This window comes from Vulpes vulpes, chromosome 1 (genome assembly GCF_048418805.1).
Source record: "Vulpes vulpes isolate BD-2025 chromosome 1, VulVul3, whole genome shotgun sequence".
Taxonomy (NCBI): Eukaryota; Metazoa; Chordata; class Mammalia; order Carnivora; family Canidae; genus Vulpes; species Vulpes vulpes.
This window is the reverse complement of record NC_132780.1, coordinates 178,336,374-178,363,069: the sequence shown is the minus strand read 5'-3', so window position 1 is coordinate 178,363,069 and position 26,696 is coordinate 178,336,374. Positions and strand designations below refer to the sequence as shown.

General features: G+C 34.2%; 1 protein-coding gene across 2 annotated transcripts in view; it reads left to right on the top strand.

The window, feature by feature from the left end:
- The window catches only part of MAP3K7 (mitogen-activated protein kinase kinase kinase 7), a 70,440-nt gene extending 48,080 nt beyond the window's left edge, over nucleotides 1–22,360 (top strand). For both annotated transcript variants that reach the window (XM_026002884.2, XM_026002883.2), the window contains 5 exons: nucleotides 2,833–2,897; nucleotides 12,887–12,992; nucleotides 17,275–17,336; nucleotides 18,426–18,541; nucleotides 20,626–22,360. In XM_026002884.2, the coding sequence (XP_025858669.1) occupies nucleotides 2,833–2,897; nucleotides 12,887–12,992; nucleotides 17,275–17,336; nucleotides 18,426–18,541; nucleotides 20,626–20,806 (530 nt within the window). In that variant the 3' untranslated portion in view covers nucleotides 20,807–22,360. The remainder of the gene's footprint in view (nucleotides 1–2,832; nucleotides 2,898–12,886; nucleotides 12,993–17,274; nucleotides 17,337–18,425; nucleotides 18,542–20,625) is intronic.
- The last annotated feature ends 4,336 nt before the right edge of the window (nucleotides 22,361–26,696 follow it).

Sequence of the window (26,696 nt, the reverse complement as noted above, 5' to 3'; positions counted from 1 at the left end):
TTTTACAGATGAAGAGAACAGTGTCCCACAATTTTAATATTCAAAACTTACGAATCTCAAAATTTCCAACATTTAGTGAAGAGATGTCTCCAGGAAAATGTAGCATTGAATTTTACATGAAAAGAGCCTTCAGGAAGTTTGGAAAATAGAAAATTAAGAGTAGTTAAGGTAAGGAAAACAATGAGCTTACTTAAACCAATAGGAAAAGACACAAGAGTGACTGGGAAGGTGGACTCTGTTCAAATATCAGTTTAGGAAATAAGTTGTACTTAAAAGAGCAGCTTTTTGAAGAGATGAATTCTGTTTTTGTGATATTATAAAAAACAGTTAAATTGGCCTGTAACCCGCTATCTCAACCACCCTTTCTTTTAGGGGGGAAAGGGATTATGGGCGGGGGTGGGGGTGGCTGGGGAAATATGATGAGCTAGGGATATAGTATATTGGTGCTCTTAGAAAAGTTGTTCTAAAAAAATGTCACTTATTCCCTGTCATAAGTCCTAAAAGTTCCAGAATTTATTACAAAATGAAATACCCAGGACGCTTTTGCAGGTTTCGGATTCCTCCATCAGGCATCTGTAGACACCATATTGGCCTTTGATTCTACTTTTTTCATTTATACTACCATGTGTAATATAGATATGCATATGATAAAGAACTACGAAAAAATGTAAAATGAGTGAGTTTCTAAATTAGTATTTAGTTGCAAAAAAAGTTCAGAATCAAGCTAAATTTACTGAGAACATACTCTAATTTTCATTAGCAATAATAGAAGTTTTATTTTTTTACATTCACATTTCTGAATTATGGCTTAAAATTTAATATTGGAGCAATAAGTATTTGTTGATTGCAGTCCTTTTTTGCTTTGTCTAAACTATTTGCCAGATGGTTTTCTGCCATGGTTATGCTAATTAAAATGCATTGCCTAATATTGCTTGCTTTGACTCATGTTGTAGCTTGAAGATTTCTCATTTTATGGCATTTGTTAACTGTGTCACTTCTTATTTACCCTACTTCCTTAAAAGTTTTTATTCCCCTTCCTTCTACTACCCCACTTAGATTTGAGTTTGTTTTTGTTGTTATTGAAGTGGTGATGTAATGATTTTTAGACACATGTGCTGGGTGGTTCCCCAGATTCACAAATGTTGCTAATCTGAAAAGAGAATTCCAGACACTTTTACAAGCCTGTCTCATCTCAGCTAATTTTAGAATGATTGTGTTGAATGAAATGTGTCTAAAATTGCTTATTAGTCATGGTGGTGGCAATCTTTCTGTCCTCAGGAAGCAGGAATAGTTAAAATTTTTCACAGAAGTATCTTAGTGTGCCTGATTGAACAAATGTACTGTTATTTATGTTATTTTAATTTGTATCCAAAAGTTGGAACTTGGAATGAAATGAAATCTCAAGTAAATTTGAGCTAAAATTCTGCAGAGAATTCTAAAACATAGTTTAAAATGAAAAAAAGTGATGATATCTTATAAATTTGAGTGTGGCTATAAACTTAAGTTCTTATATTTACTACACATATTACTTCATTAAACTTCATTCTGTTGTAAGGTTCCTTTAGTTTACATGCAAAATAATCAGAGGGTCACACGGATTAAGATGTTAAATTATATTGCTGATTGTTTTTAAAATAAGATTCTTAGGATTATAGAAATATAAATTTTTTTAAAGATTTTTATTTATTCATGAGAGACACAGAGAGAGAGGGGCAGAGACACCAACAGAGAGAGAAGCAGGCTCCATGTAGGGAGCCCAACGTGGGACTCGATTCCAGGTCTCCAGGATCATGCCCTGGGCTGAAGGCAGGCGCTAAACCGCTGAGCCACCTGGGCAGCCCTAGAAATATAAAATTTTAAGAACAAATTCTGTCTGCTAGTTGGGCCAAAATTTTTAGAGTGCATGTTGAGTGCTGCCTACTAGTTGAGAAATTATATAATAGGGCTTTCAGAGTTAAAAGAATTCTGAGTATTTTATCAGCTGTTTCTCACAATATTTTGGTGTTTCCTTTTAGACAGCTGATCTCTTATCTTAGAAGATACCATATAAAAAGCTCTATTCCCAAATAAAAGTACCAAGTGAAACTGTTGCTTAATTCATTCTTTTATGCTTATATTTGTAACATTTTTTCATAACTGCTTTTTAGGTTAAGTTATTATTAGTGTGGAAGTTCCTAAAGCAGGATTAACACAATAGCCATCTCAAAAAACACTGTATATTTGAGAATGGAATGAGGGTCATTCACAGTAGAAAATTAAAAGTTATTCACCAATAATGAACTTCTAGATTGTTACAAAGATTAATGGGATTAAGTAAGTGTGACTCAGTATAACAAATTTAAGCCTAAACATCCTTGTAGGCCCTGAAGAACAAGGTACTGTTGTTGGTTAAAGGCAGTCATGTCATACAACTTCCTGGCTAGCTGTCTTGCTGTAGAAACTGTAACGTAAGGCCCTTGAAATAGATGCCATCATCAGCCCCAGCCCACAAGCATTCATCTATTTAAATACATGACAGAAGATGGTGCAAGAGAGTTCAGTAGCTATTCATGTGGAGTAGGAGTGGTTAATTGTATTAGGACCTACTTTGCCGTAGACCAGCAACTTTTGAGTTAAAACTCTGCAGCTGTTTCTCTTCTTTTCCTTACAACATTCTCTTCTTTTTTTTTTTTTAACAATAAACTAACTTAATTATTTTTTCTACAAACATTTTGTGTAGATCCACGGAGCAACAAATTTCAACTTCCTACTGTAGCAGTAACAACCTTGTTATCTGTTTGAATAGATCTCAGTATTCTACTTTTTTTTTTTTTTTTTTTTATCCTTTAAAAGGCAACGGACAGCCAAGACGTAGATCCATCCAAGACTTGACTGTTACTGGGACAGAACCTGGTCAGGTAAGACCTAACATTTGAACCTTCTGTCTTTGAAGAATAATAATGAGCAGAGATAAAGAGTTAACTATAATGTATACACTCTGCAGAATTAGTTTCCTGAGTTGACCTAAAATCGTAGTAGAGACGTTCATTGGCACTTGAATTTAAATACCTTGGGAAAAAAAGTATATATGCCATTATTAGTTTAACATGAGGGATAATTTTATCATAGTAGGTTGATTAATTCAATAGTGCTCCATGTGCATTACATGGTTTCTATATATGATTTAATAAGGAAGTATCAGCCTTGTAATTTAACAGTTTCTTGTTATCCTTGTCCTCAAAAGTTAATCATTAGTGCAGTCTCCTTTTTATGAGGTGAAAAAAAATTTTTACTAATTATTAATATTTACTAGTGAATATTTCCTCAAGAAAATGTCACTCCTGTGGCATCACATAAGACACTGACAGATCTAGATGACTCTAATATCTTTTAATTTGTTTTGTCTACTGGATTTATATTTTTGTGAAGTATGCTTAAGACATTGCTAAGCAGATGGATAAATTCCAGAAAGGCTTTCATCGCAGTTGCTAAGGTTTTCTTCCTCTTGTATTTCTGGACTTTCTTCTAAACTCCTCTTATCTCTTTATCACTTTCTTTCTAAATGATCCAAACACTGTTCTAATTTAAGCCATTACTGACTAGCACAGAGTTTTAACCAACAAGTATATACAAGTAGCAGTTCAGCCATTATTTTTTGTTATTCAGGTAAATATACTGGACATATATAATATGATAATTTTTAAATGAATGAGAACTAATTATGAAGTATTTTTATTTATTTTCACTTGTGTTGAAATAAATGTTAGTACAGCATACATCTGAAGTAATAAAAATATCACATTGTGTCATGTAAAATTATAGGATTATATATTATAAACAAAGTGATTTAATTTATGGTAAAATGCACAAGTACTTTTCATTCTAGAAGTGTTTTATTATTATTTAATTTTTATAAATATTTTAAATTTTAAAGAATCTTTGTAGTCATTAAAAATTTGAAAGCCCTTTATGGCCATCAACTTAACTAACAAAAGCACTTGAGATATTTATGGTAAATATCTTTATTCTTTATTCTTTATATCTGGAAATATTTCTATTCCTTACAATACCTATACATACACTCAAACATGCATATATACACAGACACATTATACATATATATTAAATTATTTTTATATGATATTAAGTAACCCTAAATCTGAAAGTATTATGGATGAATACAGGCATTTTATTTCATTTATTTAATGGGTTTTTTCATTATATTTACTTTTGTAAAACGCCAAAACTTTTGAATGAAATTTCGCACTTTCTCACCCTCAAATACTTCAAGTATTAATGAGGGCATTTAGTAACAGATAGTTTGGCATCTGGTATTTGCTTTGATTCCTTAGAGGCTTGATGAGCTCAGCCTTTTTAACTTTGTTTACTATTGCCATTGATATTCCAGTTATGAGAAACTCTAGCCAAGTATTCTCCCTTTGACTGGGAATGCAAAGCCTGTTCTAAGGCAGTTCAGGAGCATCTGCTAACGCAAGTGCTTTTCTCTGTACTCTATACTAAAAGCATCACTGTAATTCAGGACTGACCTCACCATACCAAAGCTTCCTTATTTCATCACAGGTTCTATATTACTTGAGATTTTGATTGCTACCCTTTCATACCTTCAGTAGGAAAACACTAGAACTGAGGCAGACTGTGGTTGTTTGACAATCATTGCATGAATTGTCATGGACTACTACAAAAGATTTGGAGTGAGGGGGAATTTGGTGTGGCAGTACAACCTGTTCTAAAACAGATGATATATAGCCATTATGTAGCCAGTTTTTACATTGATCCATTCTTTCAAAATTACTTAAGTATTATAAACTTAAAATGCCAGTTTGGGATGAGGATGGCAAATAGTAATTCTAATGCACTGTGAAAACATTTTCCTCTGAAGTGTTAGAATAAATGACCATTAAATATTTTTAATTGCTCATGAAAATAGCATTAATTATTTGAAAAAAAAAATTATGCACATTATGGATTTTTCAAAATTAAAAGTATAGTTCTTTTTTTTTAAAAGATTTTATTTATTCATTCATGAGAGATAAAGAGAGAGAGAGAGAGAGAGAGAGAGAGAGGCGAAGACACAGGCAGAGGGAGAAGCAGGCTCCACACAGGGAGGCCAATATGGGACTCGATCCCAGGTCTCTAGGATCATGCCCCGGGCTGAAGGTGGCGCTAAACCGCTGAGCCACCCGGGCTGCCCAGTTATAGTTCTTTAAAAAGTCTGGCTTAACAGTGATAAAACAGATGCATGGTGGTTTTTTGTTGGTTGGTTGGTTGGTTGGTTTTAGCCATGGAATTGATAAAGAACATGAAGAAAAATATTTGCCCACCTAGTACAATCATCAGAGGAAGAGAGAAGACTTACTAATAAAGTTTAATATTATATCTCATTAGAGGAGAGTGAACTGATTAGAGTTTATACTTTGGCTCTTGATTCAAGACTGACCTTAAAGTCCTTTTGACTTTACATCAGTAAATTAAAATTAGATATTTTTTTATACTGCCATTGTTAGAGTGGAATAGTGAAAGAAACAAGCACCCCACCAGTCAGGCCTTTAATACATGTTATTTAAGTTGTAACCCTGAAAATTTGATACTTTTATTTTCCTCATTTTGCAGATGAATAAACTGAAAATTAGAGAAACTTTCCAAAGTCTCTTCCCTTGTACTACCAGTAATTGCTGTAACCAGGTTATGAATCCAGACCTGATTCCAAAACACACAAACTACACTCTGTCATTCTGTCTTGCATGTAGAACTGAATGTATTGCATGCTAAAGTAGTCCTACATCTCTCCAATTTCAGGTGTTTTGACTTCTGATAGTCTGCATTATCATTATTTAAGTAGTTTTCAGTGATGACAAGTTTTAGCTTCTATTATATTATTGAGCAAGGCAAATTCACCTTGATAATAAATTCCTGTAGATGTCTACACAGAGTTATTTATTATATATCTGGGTGAGCCTTTCTATGTTTCACTAAAATTACACATTTTTGTGCATGTCTGCATGCCCTTTCTGGAGTTGTATCCAATATAGATCTGTTTTCTGGAAGTCTCTTGGTGAGGACACCAGTCAGTGAAAATCATGACCATAAAATGATGCAATTATTATTGTTTAGAGCACGAAAATACTGTATTTTTTTTTATTTTTATTTATTTATGATAGTCACACAGAGAGAGAGAGAGAGAGAGAGGCAGAGACACAGGCAGAGGGAGAAGCAGGCTCCATGCACCGGGAGCCCGACGTGGGATTCGATCCCGGGTCTCCAGGATCGCGCCCTGGGCCAAAGGCAGGCGCCAAACCTCTGCGCCACCCAGGGATCCCCGAATACTGTATTTTTATATGGACTTTAGAATATACTTTTATTAGATATGTGACACTAAAGTTCTTCAATTTCCCTGAGCTTCAGCAATCTTATGTACCAGTGGGGACCATAACACCCACCTCTTGGGGTTCTTACACACTGTAGATGCTTAATTATGTATACCTGCTTCCCTATAGTGTACCTGCCAAGGTTCTTACCACTTCCTTGCTCTCAGTATAGTATATTGCTATCCAGAAAACAAAAATACCACTAGGAAAGAAGTAAAATCCCATTGGCATTCAGTTCTTTTATATTGTAAAAGAAGTTTGTATTAGGGGTCATAGAAAGTATTTGCCTTAAAGGCCTTTTATCACATATCAGTTGTTACTTATTTAAGGAATATAATTTTTTATACTACTTCTTTTATCTGTCCTCAGTCTGCACCTCCTTCAGTGCAAATCATTTTCTGTTAAAGCTCTAAATCAGAGGCTTATGTAGTAAGAATAATAAATTTCCAAGAATTTAGGAGAAGGTAAAGAATAAGAATAATAAAGTTCCAAAATTTCCTTATAATGAACTATAGTGAAGCTAAAATTAGTTTGATCCTATACCTTCAGATTAGAAAGAATGTTTTCAGTATTATCTGTCATGTATAGTTTTAACTGAATTATCTGTGACTGTCATAATGGAGGAAGTGCCCTTGTAAATCCACATCACCAACTTGATACCCATTTCTTTTTAATGCTATTATTCAGATGTTACTTCAGCAAAATTATCAAATCAACATTTAATCTCTGTGTTTTGTGCTTGTATAAATTTAGCAACTGAGGTCTTTAAATAGCTCTTAAATGTCAGTCTAAATAGTAGCACTGGCCATAAATTTTTGACTTATGAAAATATTTTCCCATTCAGGTGAGATATAAAAAGCAAAGCTTTATTTTTGTCTGTAAAATAACTCCCAATTCCTTTTTATAAATACAGAGATAAAGTTCTGTGCAAAGTCCAATTCTGCTTCATGTCTACTGGTTGTAATTTGCCCTCTGGTTTAAATTTGGCTTCATATTCTTTTGCTGCCTTAAATTGCAGTGTGGCATTCTGTACTCTTGTAACCATTTTCATATCCAATCCTTGTGGTAAGTCAAGTTTCTCTATCTCTCTTAAACTTTACAATTTGTATAAGAATAGAATAAAGTAATTGTAAATGTCTTGAAGAAAGGAGTAACTCAAATGAGTTTTGATAGTTTGAGAGCATACATGACCATAAGAATTTGACCAATGATTTTTTTTTAAGTAGCTACTATAAAGTAAGACTTCTTAGTAGTTTGCAAATAGTAACAAATTTAATCCATAAACTAGCTCAACTTTTTTAAATTCTCAAATGTTACCTGATCCTCTTATTTATACCTTATATTTTTCAGGTGTTAAAGAAATACAGTTATGGCTTGTTTTTAAATATTTCTTTAGTTTTTTTTAATATGAACATTTTAGCATATTGTGATTCATCAAAAAACTAATTTCTTGAAATATAAAGACTTAGTTAACTAATTTATGGATGTAAATTTAGCTCATGATGGCTCCGAAAGACTGAGTTACTTATTCAAGTTCACACTTGCGTTTAAGTCTCCACAAAGTTTTAGACAGTCATGTGAATTTGCTGGTATTTAACTGTTTTTGATGTGTAAAGGTGTCAGTTTCATATAGTTCAGTTGTCATATTTGTTCTTTGCATTAGACCAGATACTCCTTGAATGAATCCAGATTAAAAGTAGAAAGAGAGTCCAGATTAAAAGTAGAAAGAGAAAGAGGGACATAAGGAATTGTCAAAGGGGAGATGATCTGGATAGGGAAAGTAAAATCTGTCATTGGAGGGTCAGAAATGCCAGGGTGAGAATTCCAGAATTGATCATTAACAACCAGTAAATAAAGATTTTGTATTCCACACACTGCTAGAACAAAGCAGTCTTCAAACACAGGGTCTGCTTTTGTGTGCAGAGAACCAAGGATGTGGTAAGAATGAGCATATAATGTAGGGAACCTCAGCTGGGCCCTATAGGATGAAGAAGAATTAGCAAGGAGGAGGGAAAAACAGAATGAACATTGTTCAGGGCATCTTTGTAAACGTGGCATGAATAAACTAAGGTTTTTGAAAGACCAGTCTGATGTGGAGTTAAAAATTGTTTATGGGGGATCCCTGGGTGGCGCAGCGGCTTGGCGCCTGCCTTTGGCCCAGGGCGCGATCCTGGAGACCCCAGATCGAATCCCACGTCGGGCTCCCGGTGCATGGAGCCTGTTTCTCCATCTGCCTGTGTCTCTGCCTCTCTCTCTCTCTCTCTGTGACTATCATAAATAAATAAAAATTTAAAAAAAAAAAAATTGTTTATGGTATAGAAAAGCTTTTTGGAATTTCTGAAGCAATTTCAATAGGTACCCAAGATGAAAGTAATAGTCCATCAATCTTTGCAAAAATTTTTTTTAATCTTCCTTTTCTGTAATTTTATTATTTATTTTTTTAAGATTATTTATTTATGCATAGAGACACACAGAGAAAGAGAGAGGCGGAGACACAGGCAGAGGGAGAAGCAGGCACCTTGCAGAGAGCCTGACGTGGGACTTGATCCAGGGTCTCCAGGATAACGCCCTAGGCTGCAGGTGGCACTAAACCACTGTGCCACTGGGACTGCCCAATCTTTGCAAAATTATTTTGTGATTTATTTCTGAAATTGTTATAAAAGTGCCTTTTAATTAATTTTTAGTATCCTCAATTCATTGTGAGTTTTTAAGTCTTAAAATAATAGAACTTTAGTAGTGGGTAAAACAATAAAAGTTGCCACATCCTTTACCCAACCCCACTCCCTCTCTAGATAAAGAAGCTAAGACTTCTTGAAGTAAACTAAATCAGACATTGCACCATGGTTAGAACTCACATCTGCTAATTTCTATAGTAGTAGTAGAGAGTCATTTTACTTGTTGCAGTCTTTGAGTGTTTCTGTTGAAGTTTCTTTTGTATTTATGTACTTTTTTATGTTCTACTTTGTATAACTCCTTACTCTTTTTTGAGCCTCCTACAGAGTATTCAGTAACACTTTAAGAAAAAAAAAAGGTGCTTTTTTAAAAAAAAGATTCTTATAAAATCCATTTTTAGCTTATATGTCCTTTGAGAATTTTTAATATATATAACGCTAATACATAGATAAGAGTACATGTAATATGTAAGTTCTGAAGCCTGATAATAAAATGGACGCTCATGAATCCACCACCCAACTTAAGAAATGGAACATGATCGATTCCCATGAGTCTTCCTGTGTGCTCCTTGCCTGTGACCTCTGTGTCATCCACCAGCCTACAGTGCCATTTTCTGTGCTACCATATTTCTAGACTTTTTATAAATACCACTTCTCTGGCTAAGAAACTATGTTCTCTGAAATGGGATTCAAGTTGTTAAATGTAATTTCATAAATGGCTATTAAATTTTGTCAAATGCTTTTTTTTGCATTTAATGAGATTTATCTTCTTTAATCTGTTAATATGATTAATTGGATTAATAGAATTCCTAGCATCAGGTGACCTTTGCATTTGTAGGATAACCTCAACTTCTCAAAAGATTTTTATTATTACTGTTTTTACACTGCCAAATTCCATTTGCTAATGTAATTTTTAGGACTTTTGACTTTTGTACCTATTTTTATCAGTGAAGTTGGCTAGCAGTTTTTTATTCTGTCTTTGTTTCTTAGTCAGGTTTACTGACTTAACAATAAATGAGGAACTGTCTTTTTTCTAGAATAATTTCTTTAAGATGGAAAGTGTTTGATAGAACTCAACTATAAATCCTCTGGGCTTGGTATTTTCTAAAGTGTATAGAAACTTGAGTATTCACTTTATGAGTTGTTTTTTTTAAAGAATTTATTTACTCATGAGAGACAGAGGGGGCGTGGAGGGCAGAGACACAGGCAGAGGGAGAAGCAGGCTCCACACAGGGAGCCCGATGTGGGACTCGATCCCGGGACTCCAGGATCACGTCCTGGGCCAAAAGCAGGAGCTAAACCACTGAGCCACCCAGGGATCCCCAGATTTTTTGTTTTATCTTTAATTTACTAAGCACCAAATTATATTCTCTCATTCTTATTTTGTAACTTTTGAGGGAAGGTTGATGACTTTGTTCTTTTTCTAATATTAAGTTTGTAAGTTAAATCCCTAGTTTATAAATTGTCACCGCTTCTAGTTTACTTCATCTAAAAATTTGGAATTTTGAAATTTGCCTTACAGCTTAGTACATGACCCGTTTTCATAAATATTCCGTGGTGCTCAGAAAGAATGCATATTCTCTAGTTTTTCGGTACAGGATTCATTTATATGATTAGATCAAGCTTCTTTTTTATGGAGTTCAGGTTTTACTGATGTTGTAGTTTGTTTTTTGGTCTGCTTTTATAAATGGTTTGCAGAGGAGTGTTCAAACATCTCACTGTGGTGAATATGTCCCTCCTTCAGTTTTATTACTGTGTCTATTTGGAAGCTATGTATGGGTATGGTATATCTTATAATAGGTAGAGCATATAAATTTTGAATTGTTATATAATGAATTGACTCACTAATCCTTTTATTTCTTTGTCTAGTAATTTTTTTAAACCCTCAGATGTATTCTTTCATTAATTTAGCTACATAACTTTTCTTGGGTAGGTTTACCTGATTGTCTTTTTTCATTAACTTCCTTTTTCTCTACTCTGTGAATTGGATATATCTCTCTTTTTTTTTTTTTTAAGATTTTATTTATTTATTCGCGATAGACACAGAGAGAGAGGCAGAGACAGAAGCAGGCTCCATGCAGGGAGCCCGATGTGGGACTTGATCCCGGGACTCCAGGATCATGCCTGGACCGAAGGCAGACGCCAAACCGCTGAGCCACCCAGGGATTCCCAGATATATCTCTTTTAAAGAGCATTTAATCCAGCGCGACAGTTTGATTTTTTTTAAATAACTGAAGATTTTAATCCATTTATATTACGGTTACTGATAAATTTGCTCCTTCTCTTTAATGCTTTCTCTTACTTCCCTTTTTGGCTCCTTTTTGCTTTCCTTTGAATTGAACAAATATATTTCTCATTCCATTACTTGTCTTTGTAATTTGGGAGTCCCATATATTATTATTACTTTAGTAACTACCTGTGGAATTCTAACACTCATACTCAACCTAACATTAATAGCTTTACCCTTATCCTCAATATAAGGATTTTTTTAAGATTTATTTATTGATGATAGAGAGAGAGTGAGAGAGAGAGAGAGAGAGGCAGAGACACAGGAGGAGGGAGAAGCAGGCTCCATCCCGGGAGCCCAATGCAGGACTCAATCCCAGGACTCCAATATCGCGCCCTGGGCCAAAGGCAGGCACCAAACTGCTGAGCCACCCAGGGATCCCCAATATAAGGATTTTTAAATCAGTGCTTCTCTTGCTTATACTGTTTTATTCAGGTTTTAGTACTGTCTTATTTGTTTGCTTGGTAATTTTGTAAATTAGTCATATTTCCAATGTTTAATATTTTCTGTGTATAGATTCATCCTTATGTTTACCAGTATTCCTGATAGCAACTTGGCCTTTCTATCAGGGAGAATTTTCTCTTATCCCTGAAGTACATGGTTTAGAAATTGTTATGATAAGAGCCTACGGATAATAGAGTCCATTTTTGCTTGTTTAAGAATGTTATTTTGACCTCATTCTTTACATTTTTGTTGGCTAAACAATTCTAGGTTGGTAGTTATTGAAGATATTCCACACTCTTCTTAGCTTCCTTTTTGTTATTGAGAATTTCACTGGTATGGTTTGTAAATAATCTGTCTCAGAGGCTGGTCTCTGCTATCTTCCATTTGTCTTTGTTTTCTAGAACTTGACTATAAATGACCCATGTTTAATTCATTATTGTAGTTTTTCTGTTATTTTATCTGCTTGGGTTTGGTTGTGGTTGGGATTTGTATCATCCACAAATTATGGAAATAGTTTGTGAATTCACATTGGATACATTTTCTCCCCTCCATCCAGAGCCACTCCCAACACAGACAAATTTATTTGCTCTCTGCTTTTGTAGGATAGATCTTTCTTCTTAGTTTACTCTTTCCCCAAGACTGAAGCTTTTCTTGGGTTTTAGCTTTAAGCACAGTAGTTCTCCAATCTTACTCCCTTCCTAGAAAGGCCCAAGACATAATGCCTATTCCTGTGAGTGTAGAAGGTAGTCAATACAAAAGCTCTACATCATTGGTTCAATTGAAATTCCCGGAGCTAACAGCATTAAATACTTACCGGACTCCTGATCCTGCTTTATTTCTGGTCTCAGAGCATTTCTCTTACTTTTTTCAAGACTCATCAATTTTAAGAGATACCATACATTAGTGCATATAAATTTTATATGTTTGTGTATATACTTGTGTGTGTGTGTGTATACGTGTGTGTAAAATCTTAGAGGATTTATTTTTTGCAAGAGGATTTCAGGATCTCATGATAGAAATGGAAGTCTATCCTTTGCTTTATAATAAAAAATTTTTTCTTGTCTTTTTTTTTCCACATATAAATCATATTTTGTTCCTTCTGTCACTTCTTCCTATAGGTAAGCAGTAGGTCATCCAGTCCTAGCGTCAGAATGATCACTACCTCAGGACCAACCTCAGAAAAGCCAACTCGAAGTCATCCCTGGACTCCTGATGATTCCACAGGTGACCAATGTATTTCTTCATTATACGTAAGAAGTTGAATTCATCATATTTGTTTTTATTTATTTATATCATGATTCTGATCTTCATAAAGCCAGGCATTTTACAGTAGTTTATTTTCATATTAATAAAATCAAATATTTAGCAATAAACTTAAAGATGAGTTTTTAAGTACTGAGATAAATTGTCTTGCCTTCTGCATTTTTTTTCCCTGGATACTAAAAAATGTATATTGAAGATGTTTTGGTTTGGGGTCACTACAGAGAGGAAGATACTATATTCCTGATACTTAAGTCCATGATTTTCCTATTTTTGATCCATCCTACTGGATGATAGTAGTAAAGTCCATTATCTTTTAAATAATGAAAATCAGCAGAATGATAAAAATAATCATCTTCGTCTTAGTCTTTTGTTTTAAACATAAAAGATACCATGTACGTCAGTGAGAAAAAAATTTTCTGACCATTGACGTTTTGAATCATTTTTAAATGGTAGGGAGGACTTGATTTCAGTTACAAAATTTCTGTTAACTAGACCTTTTAAAAAGCCTGTTAAGAGTTAATTAAAACTCCCTAATATGAATGACCAACTGGTCAAAATACTAGTATTAAAATCTAATGATGGAATACTTTTATTATGGGCAAGCAGGAAATTATGTGCCATGGTGAAATTAACTTTTCCTTAGCATTAAGAGAATTCCCTGATACTCAGTAGTATCATTCTATGAAAATTTATTATTTATATTTTATTATGTCAGAGAGGGAAAGATGATCCTTTAAACCTTGGAAAATTAAACCATTTGGGATTTTATGTAAGATCAACTATGTTATTAATAGTGGCAATTAAATTGAAATTAAAAAGTCAGCTTTCTGCTTTTACAAGCTAAAACACTACTTATAAGTATTTATAGATTTTTGGCATGATTTAGTGAAGTTCACAATTTAATTTAAAAAATTAACCGAGTAGCTTTCTGTTTCATGTAAGATACAACTATGTTTAGCCAGGGGTGTACTCTCTAGTTTTAGTAAGTTTAAATTTAGTAGTGGCAAAAACTCCTCTGTGTTTAACCCCTAGCATAGCCCAACCTAGGATTCTCCAGATCATTCACTGCTCAGCACATGTGCAGAATTCATCACTATGTGCCTCTCCTCAGAGGTAGATAGGGAAATGCTCTCGACCAATTTAATCATTAACATTCAAGTAATATTAGTTATTTTTGGTTCTTCAACCTCCTGGTGAGGGTTGCCCTGACATTACAACATTTGACAAGACCTAGTGCTCACCTTGGCAAGGCCTCCTGACTTCAGCCTAGGCTAATCTGGCCATACCAGTCAACATGACTAAATTCATGAAAGTAAAATAAAAATTCTTCTATGCCTCTCTCACTTTCATCTGTTCTTCCAGCCTTTCAACCCCAATCTCATCTTTTTCTTTTCTGTGACCTAAAATACCAATAGCTAGAAATCATGCGAAGATCCAAAATTGACCTAGATTTTGGCTTTGCCTTGAAATACGGCAAGTTTGTGTTTATCATTTTTAGATAATTTTGTATGTAATTTTAGAAGTTGATACTGGTTTAAGCTTATATTTAATGAAGTTCAGCTTTTCACAATTTCTGAGAAAAGTATTGATAATCAAGCTAATCAGTAAATTACAGGGAAGACATATTGGTAAAGACTTTTTCTTTGAATTCCCCCTGATTCAGGAAAAAACTAGAAGTACATACATAGGTTTAAATAACCTAATTAATTAGTTTTTTTTTTTTTAAAGAGGAGGGATTTTTTGCATTTTTGGAAAAAATTAAAAAGCATATCAATTTAATAATCATAGCACATATTGAGTGATCTTGGATTTCTATTTATAATATATTAGATATAGAGAAAGACATGTATACCCAAGAGCAGTTAGTGAGAGAAATGACTAGACACAGTAGAGGGAGCCACAGAGGGGGAAAAACCCACTGAGGAATTTTTCTTATTTGCAAAGATGGAAGTATAATACATGGCCCACTGCTTGCAATCTTAGAGTCATAATACTGGCACATTAAAAATTTTTTAAAAATCATCATACTTTATTTAATAAATTTAAGACACTACTAAATTTTCAGCACAAAGCTGAGTGTTTTGATAGTTAATAGCACAATCCTTGAATTTTTTTTTCCATTCCCTGAGTACTGTGAAACACTGGTATACTTAATTTTTTTTTTTAATTTTTTTTTTTTTTTTTTTTTTTATGATAGTCACAGAGAGAGAGAGAGAGAGGCAGAGACATAGGCAGAGGGAGAAGCAGGCTCCATGCACCGGGAGCCTGATGTGGGATTCGATCCCGGGTCTCCAGGATCACGCCCTGGGCCAAAGGCAGGCGCCAAACCGCTGTGCCACCCAGGGATCCTGGTATGCTTAATTTTAAAATACATATCAGACACAGAGTATTTATTTAATAAGATATATCAAGTATGAAAGATCTAAGAAAGAGTAATAGGAATAGAAACATTGAAAGAGTTCAAGAGACTAATTTTTCCTATAAAGTCAGGGGCAAATAATCTTTAATCAGTTGTAATCTTGTTAGAGATTACATAGTTTGAAACTGTTGATGTGGGTGGGGAAAGAGTTGGTCAGAGAAATAACAAGTTAAGTGTATTTCTTGTTCAGCCATTTCAGTTAGTATATGATTTTTGGGCAGATAAGACTCTACTAGGCAATACACTGTTACTCTGTCTTTATTGCTGTCCAGTATTTAGTAAACATTACTGAATGTTTTTTCAATCTGAAATACAAACTTGAGTATATAAAATTACTCTTCCTTCTTAATTCTCCACTTAGTATCAATAACAACAGCAATAACAGTAATAATAACCACCATATGTTGAGTGCTTACCATATAGGTTAGCATTGCATGGTATTTCTTACATGCATTATCTTACTTCATTTGATTTAGCTTAGCTTTTGGAGTTACTTGTAAGCACATTCACAATGGCTTTGAAAAAGAAAACTAGAATATCAGTCAATAATAAATTATTGAAGTTACTGAACCATCAGACTGTCCTAGTTTTTTATTGCATTGCATGCAGTGCGTTGCTATCAGCCTGACCTTGTCTTTATCTGCACCACTCTTTCAAGGAGTTACTTGTCAGGGAAAGGGCTGAACAGTTCACTTGTTTAACTCATTTACTCTCTCCTAACAGTGGGAAAGCAGCTACTTCTGAAATAAAAAAGTTCTTATTACTTCACAGTTATCCTGCCTGCTTCTGGAGGCATAAATGTTAATCCCATGTGACTCATGCAAGTTGTTATGACAGTTTACCTCTTTTGAAATACAAACAAAAGCTGTCTGTTCAAAATACTTTGGTAAAATCGACTGGTTGGATTTAACCCATTCAGCTGTTTTGTGCATGACATTGAGCTATAATTTCCATACTGTTCATACTCCTATCAAAAACATCTTCCATTTTCTACAGTGATTCTTATTAGGAGAGGTGGGAGGGGGTTTATGCTAGAATCTGTATAAATAGAAGATAATCTACTGGAAGAGAATGTGTCTCTTGTTTTCCCCCTTTTTTCATTAAAGAACACTAGTATTCAGGGCAGCCCCGGTGGCTCAGCGGTTTAGCGCTGCCTGTAGCCTGGGGTGTGATCCTGGAGACCCGGAATCAAGTCCCACGTCAGGCTCCCTGCATGGAGCCTGCTTCTCCCTCTGCCTATGTCTCTGCCTCTCTCTCTCTCTCTCTCTCTCTCTCTCTCTCTCTCTGTCTCTGAATAAATAAATAAATATTTAAAAAGAAAAAAAAAAGAACACTAGTATTCAGGGAATTGACACAGCCTTATAGTACATAGCATGATTAAGGAAAGAGAGCTATGAGGTTTGATTAGGTGGTCAGTGAAGACTGAATATAAAGTATAAAGGTCCCATACCACTGTTTTTTTTTTTTATTTTCCTTTAAGATTTTTGTTTAAATTAAAGTTGGTTGACATATAATGTAGTATTTAGTCTCAGGGGTAGATGTTTTTGTTTTTAATTGAACAAGGGCTTATAAGCTTTAATGTTACACAATTTATAGCCAGCTTAAATTGTATCAGAGTATGGTTGCATTTTGATTATCTGGTAATTGGATGTTCTCTTTTACCTTTAGAATTCAGAATAGACTTTCTTCATTACCAGTAGTAATAACTTTTATGTATTACTTATTTTAAGAAAAAAAAATACCAATATCTCACGCATGCTTTCTTGCTTTGTCCTTATAATTATTTATGATAGAAAATAAATAAAATACATACTTGAATTCCAGATACCAATGGATCAGATAACTCTATCCCAATGGCTTATCTTACACTGGATCACCAACTACAGGTAAAGAATTACCTTCTCAGTGACTGTTTACTATTTCCTTAGAAAGTTTAGAGAAGTTATCTAGAAAGCTGACAGTTGTGTTTATATCTGTCATCATATATTCACTTACTTATGCTTTTAGTTGGCCTACTTAAACTTTCGAAAATCAAGTTAAAATGATTCATTCAGTTAAATTAATCAAATCTGAAGTTGGCAAAATCATATGTTCTTAAGATATTTAATTGTCTTAAAATACTTCCATATCTTTGTTTAAGAATGGCAAGAAATAGGGCAGCCCTGGTAGCTCAGTGGTTTAGCGCCACCTTCAGCCCGGGGCATGATCCTGGAGACCCAGGATCGAGTCCCACGTCAGGCTCCCTGCATGGAGCCTGCTTCTCTGCCTCTTTCTCTGTGTCGCTCATGAATAAATAAAAAAATCTTTAAAAAAAAAAAAAAAAAGAATGACAAGAATTAGGAGATGCCTGGGTGACTCAGTCAGTTAAGCATCTAACTCTTGATTTTGGCTTGGGTCATGATCAGAAGGTTGTAAGATCAAGCCCCACATCAGACTCTGCGCTGGGTATGGAGCCTCTTGAGGTTCTCTCTCTTGCTCTCTAAAAAAAAAAAAAAAGGAAAGAAAGAAAATGCCAAGAATAGCATTTTTGGTCTTTAATTTTAGTACTGTAATATAAAATTTGCATAAGCTCATTTGTACTTAATAGATTTCATGATACACTGTCAATGTCTCATGTTCATAGTGACTGAAAACATAAGTAATACACTTCAGTGTCTCCTCATGAGTATGAAAGCCATAAACTTCTTATGGTATAATATGGTTTGACAACCTGAAATGTAAAACCAGAGGCGAGTGATACTCTATAGTCATGATTCTCTGTAACAACAGAAGTGTTAAGACAGCAAGTGTGAATTTAAGTTCTGAGTTAACTCTGACAAAAGGACACTGAAATTTTCTAGGCCATGGTCTAACACTTACTTTTAAAAGACCATTGCTTTAGTGCTATAAAAACATGTCACAGTCACTGTCTTAACTTTCAGCTTGATATTAAGATTTGATTTAATTATGTTTTAACAGTCCTGATTTATTTTCAGCCTCTAGCACCGTGCCCAAACTCCAAAGAATCTATGGCAGTGTTTGAACAGCATTGTAAAATGGCACAAGAATATATGAAAGTTCAAACAGAAATTGCTTTGTTATTACAGAGAAAGTAAGTTATCTTTTGTGAATAAACACGTTAGTATTTTAAGTTTAAAATATGTTAAGATGAAATATTGTTGGAAGACATGAAAGCTTGATAATTTTTAGAACTGATCATTAAGCATGCAGATGCCCGTTGAACGGCTTGGGTGTTGGGGTGCTGAACCCCCACTCATTCAAAAATCCATGTGTAACTTTTGACTCCCCAAAAATGCTAATGGCCTACTGTTGACTAGAATCCTTACCAATGACATCAGCAGTCAATTAACACTTATTTTATATGTTTATGTATTATATACTATATTCTTAAAGTAAGCTAGAGAAAAACTTTTATTAAGGAAGTCATAAGGAAAAGAAAATACATTTACAGTACTGAACAAAAATCCATGTATAAGTGGATCCATTTAGTTGAGACCCATCTCATTGTAGGGTCAACTGTATTTCCAATTTGGAGGTTTTATATGTGTTCATCTTTTAAGTTTGAAGGAACTTTCGGCTGTTTTTCATGTAAAACTCAACCCATTGGCTGTATATATTATATTAAAACTAAGGAAAATAAACTGGTGTTTCATGTTCTAAGAATTTTGAAACCAGAAGCAGATTTATAGTTATAATGATTTATTGTTTCCTTAGACATAGGTAAAATAATTTGATTTACTAATGTTCAACTGTACTTTATCTTAGAAATGTTTTATTGATATAGTCTTTCCAGGTATATGTTTAGGAGAGTAGGATTACTTTATTTTATACCCATGAGTGTTTTTATAAGGTGTTTTATACTCATGCATATGTTTTTCTGAGAGTTATAGAGTCTGCCTTCCTCTCCTCCCTTTTTTAAGAAAATCAATTTTCATGCTCCTTTATTTGACATTCTTAAAAAACAAAACAAAAACTTCAGTTTTTGCATGATCCTCATTTTAGAGGGAACTGAAATGAAGTGCTATAGGAAAAAATCATGGCATGGTAATAGGATTCCCTCTATTGATTTTAATCTAAATAAGTGAAAATTTCTTGCTTCCTGAAATAATTTGTGGAAAGTTCCCCTTTGTACTTAAAAAAAGAAAAGAAAAAATAGCTCTATCACAACTTATTGTTAAATGATTTCAACTCTACCTTAAAGGCTCTATAGGAAATAAATATTTGAGTCTGCAAATTGTAGAGCTAATTGTAGAACTGTTGACACTTTATGTTTTTTAAAAAAAACCTCTTACTTTACATATTTAGTCTATACTTTTTTCCTATTTTATTCATTTGAACGAGGAGTTGGTTCTGTGCTGGGAAAAGAAATGATAGATTGAGGAAATGCGAAAACTATGACAATTTTAATCAATTTTATTTAAATACTTTGAGAAATACTACAAGAAAATCATCTGGAGGCTCTTCATTAATTATTCATTTATATTATTAATTAATCACTTATAACTTCACTTTAGGAGTTAAAATTGAACATCTCCCAAATAAAGGGGTCTTTAAAAAGTTTATCAGGCTGTAAAAGTCTCTAATGGTCTTTCCTGAAAATGTTTGTAAAAGTAACTCATTCGAAATTGGTACTTTGTATTGTTCTCACTTTTAAAGTAGGAAATAGATTTAAGTTGATAGCATCTATTTTTTTATAGCATCTATTTTAATTAGCTTGCCAATGTTCTATGAGCCCCCACTTTGTACTGTAGTTTAATAAGACTGTAATTTCAAACATAAATAAAAGTTCACGAGTGTAAAAGTGGAATGTGAATGATAAAAAATGTTATTTTCCTGTGCCTAGAGCCCTTCCCCAGCCTTTTTTCTTCTTCTTACACAAAGGGGATACCAAGTAAAATGTTTTGAAACTTTTTTTATGCCATTTTATCTGCATTCATTAATTATCTAAGTGCAGTTACTTACAAAAGGATTGTGGTGTGGTGTTCGTGTGGGTACACCAGAAGAGTGGGTAATAGTTTCCATTCTAGCCTACAATTATATTTGAGTAGTGTACCTAAAATGTGTAACAGTCAATACAGAAAGCCCTAACAAGCCAAGCTTATCAGTTACTAAGTATGGATTTTTTTTATCATGTACAAGATGTACAATATTTTATTATGTGATATTTGTTTTTAGGCAAGAACTAGTTGCAGAACTGGACCAGGATGAAAAGGACCAGCAAAATACATCTCGTCTGGTACAGGAACATAAAAAGCTTTTAGATGAAAACAAAAGCCTTTCCACTTACTACCAGCAATGCAAGAAACAACTAGAGGTCATCAGAAGTCAGCAGCAAAAACGACAAGGCACTTCATGATTCTCTGGGACCTTTAAATTTTAAAATATGCAAAGACAGACTTCTTTTTTTTTTTTTTTTTTTAAGGAAAGAAAAGCCCTTATAATGACAATTCATGAGTGTTAGCTTTGGGCGTGTTCTGAATGCCAACTGCCTATATTTGCTGCATTTTGTTTCATCGTTTATTTTCTTCTTTTCATGGTGGACATACAATTCAACTGTCTCCTTACATAACATGGGGGCATCTGTGACTTGAATAAGCAGCAGTTCTCAACTCCAGAACAGATGCAGTGAACCATGGCTGTACATGCATGCTCATTGTGTGAAGGCTAGCCTAACAAAAACAGGGGTTATCAAACTAGCTGCTATGTGCAAACATCGTCTTTTTTTCGAGGTGGAACCTCAAGAATGATTTTGTTCTTGTATCTCATCTCAGAAAACAATTTTTTTTCCAAAAGATGGTATATTGCCAAGTTGAAGACAGGGTATTATAAATCTAGAATAATTGGTGGTACATTATAGAAATGCAGAATCTTTAGGGACAGTTACAGGTAAGGGCTCTGACGCCAGCATCCTGCAGTCAATGCTGAGCTTAGTTCCACCCATAAAATATTTAAAGGTAAGTGGCGGCTGCTGTATGTAATAAAACCATATTTCATTGGACTAAAATTTGACTATGATACATTGAACAAAATGGAACCCTTTTTTTAAGATATAAAGATTTTTAATTTGTGATTGCGTGTATGTGTGTTGAAACTGTAAAGATTTTATGACTCTAATATTAATATCTCTTAAATGAAATTAAAAGGTAAATGAACACGATCCAGCTTAAATGATCATTCCTTCCTGCAATGATTATTGGATTGTTTTAGTGTATATTTGAAAAAATAAAGAGAAATAGTGGAAAATGGAAATAATTGCTCCAGCCAAAAGGCTTGGGCTTAGATTCCTTTTATGAAACCAAAAGGGTTAAAAAACCTGGCAAATCAGGAGAAGTTAGTAAGGAAACTAAAGAAGTCAATATAAAATTCATCAAGTGTACTATTTATCAACATTGGAATAATTGATTTTCCTTGCAAGCCCATCCTAGAATGCCTGCTGCCTTTCAACAGTTTTAAGGGAATTTCGACACTTATAAAGAGAAAATTTATATTGTTAACAATAACTTTGCTACCAACTTTGAAAATAAAAGTAATTAAAGAACTTCATTGAAATAATAGACTATATAAGCTCTATTTTTTCAGTTGGTATTAAAATAAATCACATTTTGGTACCAGTACAAGGTGTCTTTTAAACAATGATGTCATCAACCTCATTTTTATAGCATTAATGTTTTATGAAGAGAAAATTAAAAATGAAAGCATAATTGCTGTGATTATTAGAATTATATCATGATTGTATTGTAGTTTTGCTCTGTTTCAGATAAGCAAGTTGATCTAAGAAGTTATCAAAACTATTCTTAAAAATGCTAAAGCAGGTAACTTTTTCTTCTGTTATTTTTTCCTCCTCCCACTGAGTTTTATAATGTATTCCTGTGTATACAAGCAATAAAGGTAAAAGACAGTTTGTACTAAACTGTGTCATTTTTAGCTTCCTCAAAATCTATTGTTAGAAAGTTTCCAGTAAGTAGATGTCTACCATTACTTAAAAAAAAAAAAAAAAAAAGAAGGGCTATCATTCCCAGATAATTTGATTACCTAGCTGAAAGTGATACTGGTCTCAACACATTAATAGTAAAATAAAATTGGCACAGAAAATAACCATAGACTAAGGAAAAGTAGAACTCTTTCATAGCATTGCTGCTTGTTGATATATGTGTGTCACTCCACCAAAAGGGACCTAGTCAGTGTTCAGAGACTTTTCTGATTATCTCAGAGCATGAGATATTCAAGTGTGGATGCTAATGCTTGACCTTTCCATTAGGATTTAGCATTATAGATTTCAGCTTTTATTTCAAGTCATGAATGTGTTTTTGCTCTATATTACATACTTAAAGGGAAATTTTATTGTTATCACATGTAATCACTTCATAAAAATCTCAAATAGGAAAATGGAAGAAAATAGTAATGTTAAGTCATGGTGCCAAGTGCAAAAAAAGGTTGTTGAACACTTGCTTGTTTGTTTACAGTAAGTTCCTAGGGATTCTCACACTGTAATTGCCCTAGATGCTGAGAGTAGTTCAGCCTAAAGTAGTTGTGTTGCAAAGCTCATACTTTTTATAAGTCCTTGATTGTCCTTGATGGGAGAAAAGGGCAGCAGGGATCATTAAAATCCACCACAAGTTTTAACCAGCATCCTCACCCATTAAACCTTTAAAGAAATTTTAACAAGGAGCCAAATATTTTATGATTCTCGTTTTACTTTTTATTCGAAGCCTCATTTTTGGTTGGAAATGGCGAACAGACAAGCAAGTGGTGTAAAGGCCCCCATGTAGGAAATTCACAGACAATCCCTGAACAATCCCTAATTATATTTCATTCTTTACTCGAGGGAAAGAAAACAGAAACTGCAGCATTAAAATTAACTTTTTTGAGTCAAATGAAAATCATTTAAAATTACTTACTTTATAACAACACCACAAATTGAAGAGATTTGCTTAAAAGTTGTTTACATATGTCTCACTCTTTTTGCTGAACCGGTTTAGAGTGTTTAATGTGTTTTTTTCCTCCCAAGTTTCTTCTCTGTTCCTAGTTTCAGCTCCTGCCTGTAGCCAGAGATCACAGGTCTTGTCTGAAACTTTTTTCTTTCTGTAAGTGTGTGGTTTTTAGCAGTTGACTCCTCTCTCCTTCAAATGGTAGGAAGTTCTACTTCTGTCATTCAGAACATTTTATGTAAAACAGTGTAATGCAGAAATCCTTGTGCATACTGTATACTTGAAGGAAGCTTTTCGATTTATTTTTGTTTATAATAAAATACAGATTGTTACTCTAACCTGTTTATAAAAGTGATTAATGATTTATTATCAGCAAATGAGCTGTGAGGTTTCTGCTCTAGCAGTGTGTTTACCAACACAAAATTGAATAAAAACTGAAAAGTGAGTATTCTTAAAATACTCAACACTGTTTTAACGTAATCATGATTTTTGAGAGGCTGATTGGCCAGCTAACATATCCATCTATAACATTTCAGATTTTTTGTTAAATCGGTGCTCTTCACAATTTCATTAAATCACGATTTATGTGAAATACAGCATAGTATATACATTACTGAGTGATTCTTCTCATTAGAAAATTGATTTCCTGTAGTGTGTCTACGTTACATTATTTCATTCCTTGATCAACCTCTTAGCCTCCCAACCATCACATATGTACACACACTCTTACAAACTTGACCCTCATTTTAATAAATCAGCTCATTCATCATTCATTCCTTCCTTTAACAAATATTTATTGAGCACCTATTAAAAGTGAAGCTTATGGCTAATGCCAAATCACATGTTCTCATTGATCCCATGGTAGTTAGATCATACTACCATTTCTCTGATGGAAAACTAGGCTCCTAAAGTTTAAGACTTGTTCCTGAGTCTGCTTTTCCCCCATTGTCTGTTTTAGGCAGAATCTCATGTAAGGGGACTCTGGTAACCATCAGCTCATGATGTGAAGAAGAACATGAGAAATGCAAATGATGGGGGGGGGGCGGATATGAGGTAACTTACATAGTTACCTCATAGGCACAGACTTTGTGACCACTCTATAGATCACAACAAAGCCAGCACTGAGACCCACACGTGTCTTGTAAACCCAAGTCTGCGCTCTAAACCATTTCACTGTACTGTAATTTAAAACTTGCTGAGTGCTTCGGCTTTCGTGTTCATTTATTCAGTGAGTGGGGTGTCTTCATTCTTCCTCCCCTCAACTGAAAGCTGTACTAAAAATGGAAATACAAATAATGATATTGTGAGGCTTGATCTAAAAAGAAGAGTTGTTCTCCACTCTCAGGAAAGGCTTAATCTAGGCTTTTTCATTTTTGGTTTGTTTATGTTTTTTTGTTTTTACCATTTTGTTTTTAATTGAGATTTAATTTTTATACAAGAAACTGCATCCATTTAATGAGTACAGTTTACTGAGTTTTGACATGTATATATGCTTGGGAAGCCATCCAACAAGCAAGATATTGAACATTTCCTTCCTCCCACCCCAGGGTCTCCCATGCCCCTTTGGGGTCCTTCCCTGCCTTTACTCCAGGCCCTGGGCACAGTGCTTTCTAAAAATATAAATTTGCATGTTCTAGAATTTTACATAAATATAATCATTCAATATGTACTCTGCTTTTTAAGCTTTTTCCCCCCTCTTGAATAGTTGTTTTAATTCCTTTGACAGGAAATTTTAATTAAACCATTCTTAGTGATACTTGGAAACCTTCCAGTATCAGTCTTCAAGAGAAAACAGGTTTTAAGAAGCGATAGATGCATCCATTGTGGCCAACTTGGTCATGTAGTGTTGCCTTCTGAAACATTTAAGATCACTTCAGTTTTACATTTTTACAGAACCTTAATACTTTGCTCACAAAATCCTTCGTATTGTTTGTTAAAGTAAGCATGTTGACCACTGTATTTAAGTGTTAGAATGCAATGCAGACATGGACAGTAGCATATTAGTAGGTACATGGTAGTTTTCAGCAAATATGGTTGATAAGTGTAACTTTTTACAAATTCTTCTTTTCATTTTCGTTTAGATTACAGTTGCTGTTTTGCTTGCTCAGAAACATGGGAAATAATATTTTAAATAATAAACAGTCTTCTGTATATAGTATTTGATATGGATATCTCATACCCATACTGTTGGTGGTCCTGTATGCTGTAGAGGTGCCCATAGACATAAATAATAGGATTACCCTGGTAAATCATACACTGCTTACTTCCAGGACCTTCCTATTCCACCAGTAATTAATACCTGCCCTCAGCTTCTCATCTCTACTGCCATGAGGTCCCACCTAAACTGAGTTTGTGAAGTGAACTGCCCTTCATATCATTTTCAGCAAAGTCTTTTTGAGAATCAAATGCTTATTTAACTTTCCCTAGTTTCATGGTGCCTTTATAGATACACATATCTATAAAGGTTTTATTATTTGAGAGAGAGAGAGCACGAAAGAGGTGGAAAGGAAGAGGGACAGAGGGAGAAGGAGAAGCAGACTCCATGCTGAGCAGAGAGCCCACTGCAGACCTCAATCCCAGAACCTTGGTATCATAACCTGAGCCAGAGGCAGAGGCTTAACCAACTGACCCACCCAGTCACCTCCATGGTGCTTTTATATTTCCAAGTAATGAAATGTATTTTTTATCCTGTAGTTTAATGGTCAGTGATACCTTATAGATGCCATATGGCATTATCAAGATAATTGCTTTGAATACCAGAAATCACTGAGCAAATGCTGGATATTTATCTTCTGAAAAGCAAAAGTAATGTACAAAATGCAGTTCCTGCTCAGACTTTTTTGTTTCTCCTTGTGGTACCTCTTCTTTAAGTTATTATAGGAAAATCTGCATTGATCATTGATGATAAATTTGCTAAATTCAAATTAGAGACTGAAGAAATCTGAAAATGGGTGTAACTTTTTTATGGTTGAAGAAAAAATGGTAATATTACCTCACATGCCTTTTTGACTTTTAATACATTACCTGTAAAGATACTACTTAAAATCCATGTAAAATGTCATGAGCATATTACTTGGAAAAATCTGTACCACACTTGTTTCCTTTGAATGTACCATGAGAACCTTTTTTTTTTTTTTAAGATTTTATTTATTTATTCATGAAACACACAGGCAGAGACATAGGCAGAGGGAGAAGCAGGCTCCCTGAGGGGAGCCTGGTGTGGGACTCGATCCCAGGACCCCGGGATCGTGACCTCAGTGGAAGGTAGACGCTCAACCACCAAGCCACCCAGGTGCCCCCCATGAGAACCTTTTAACA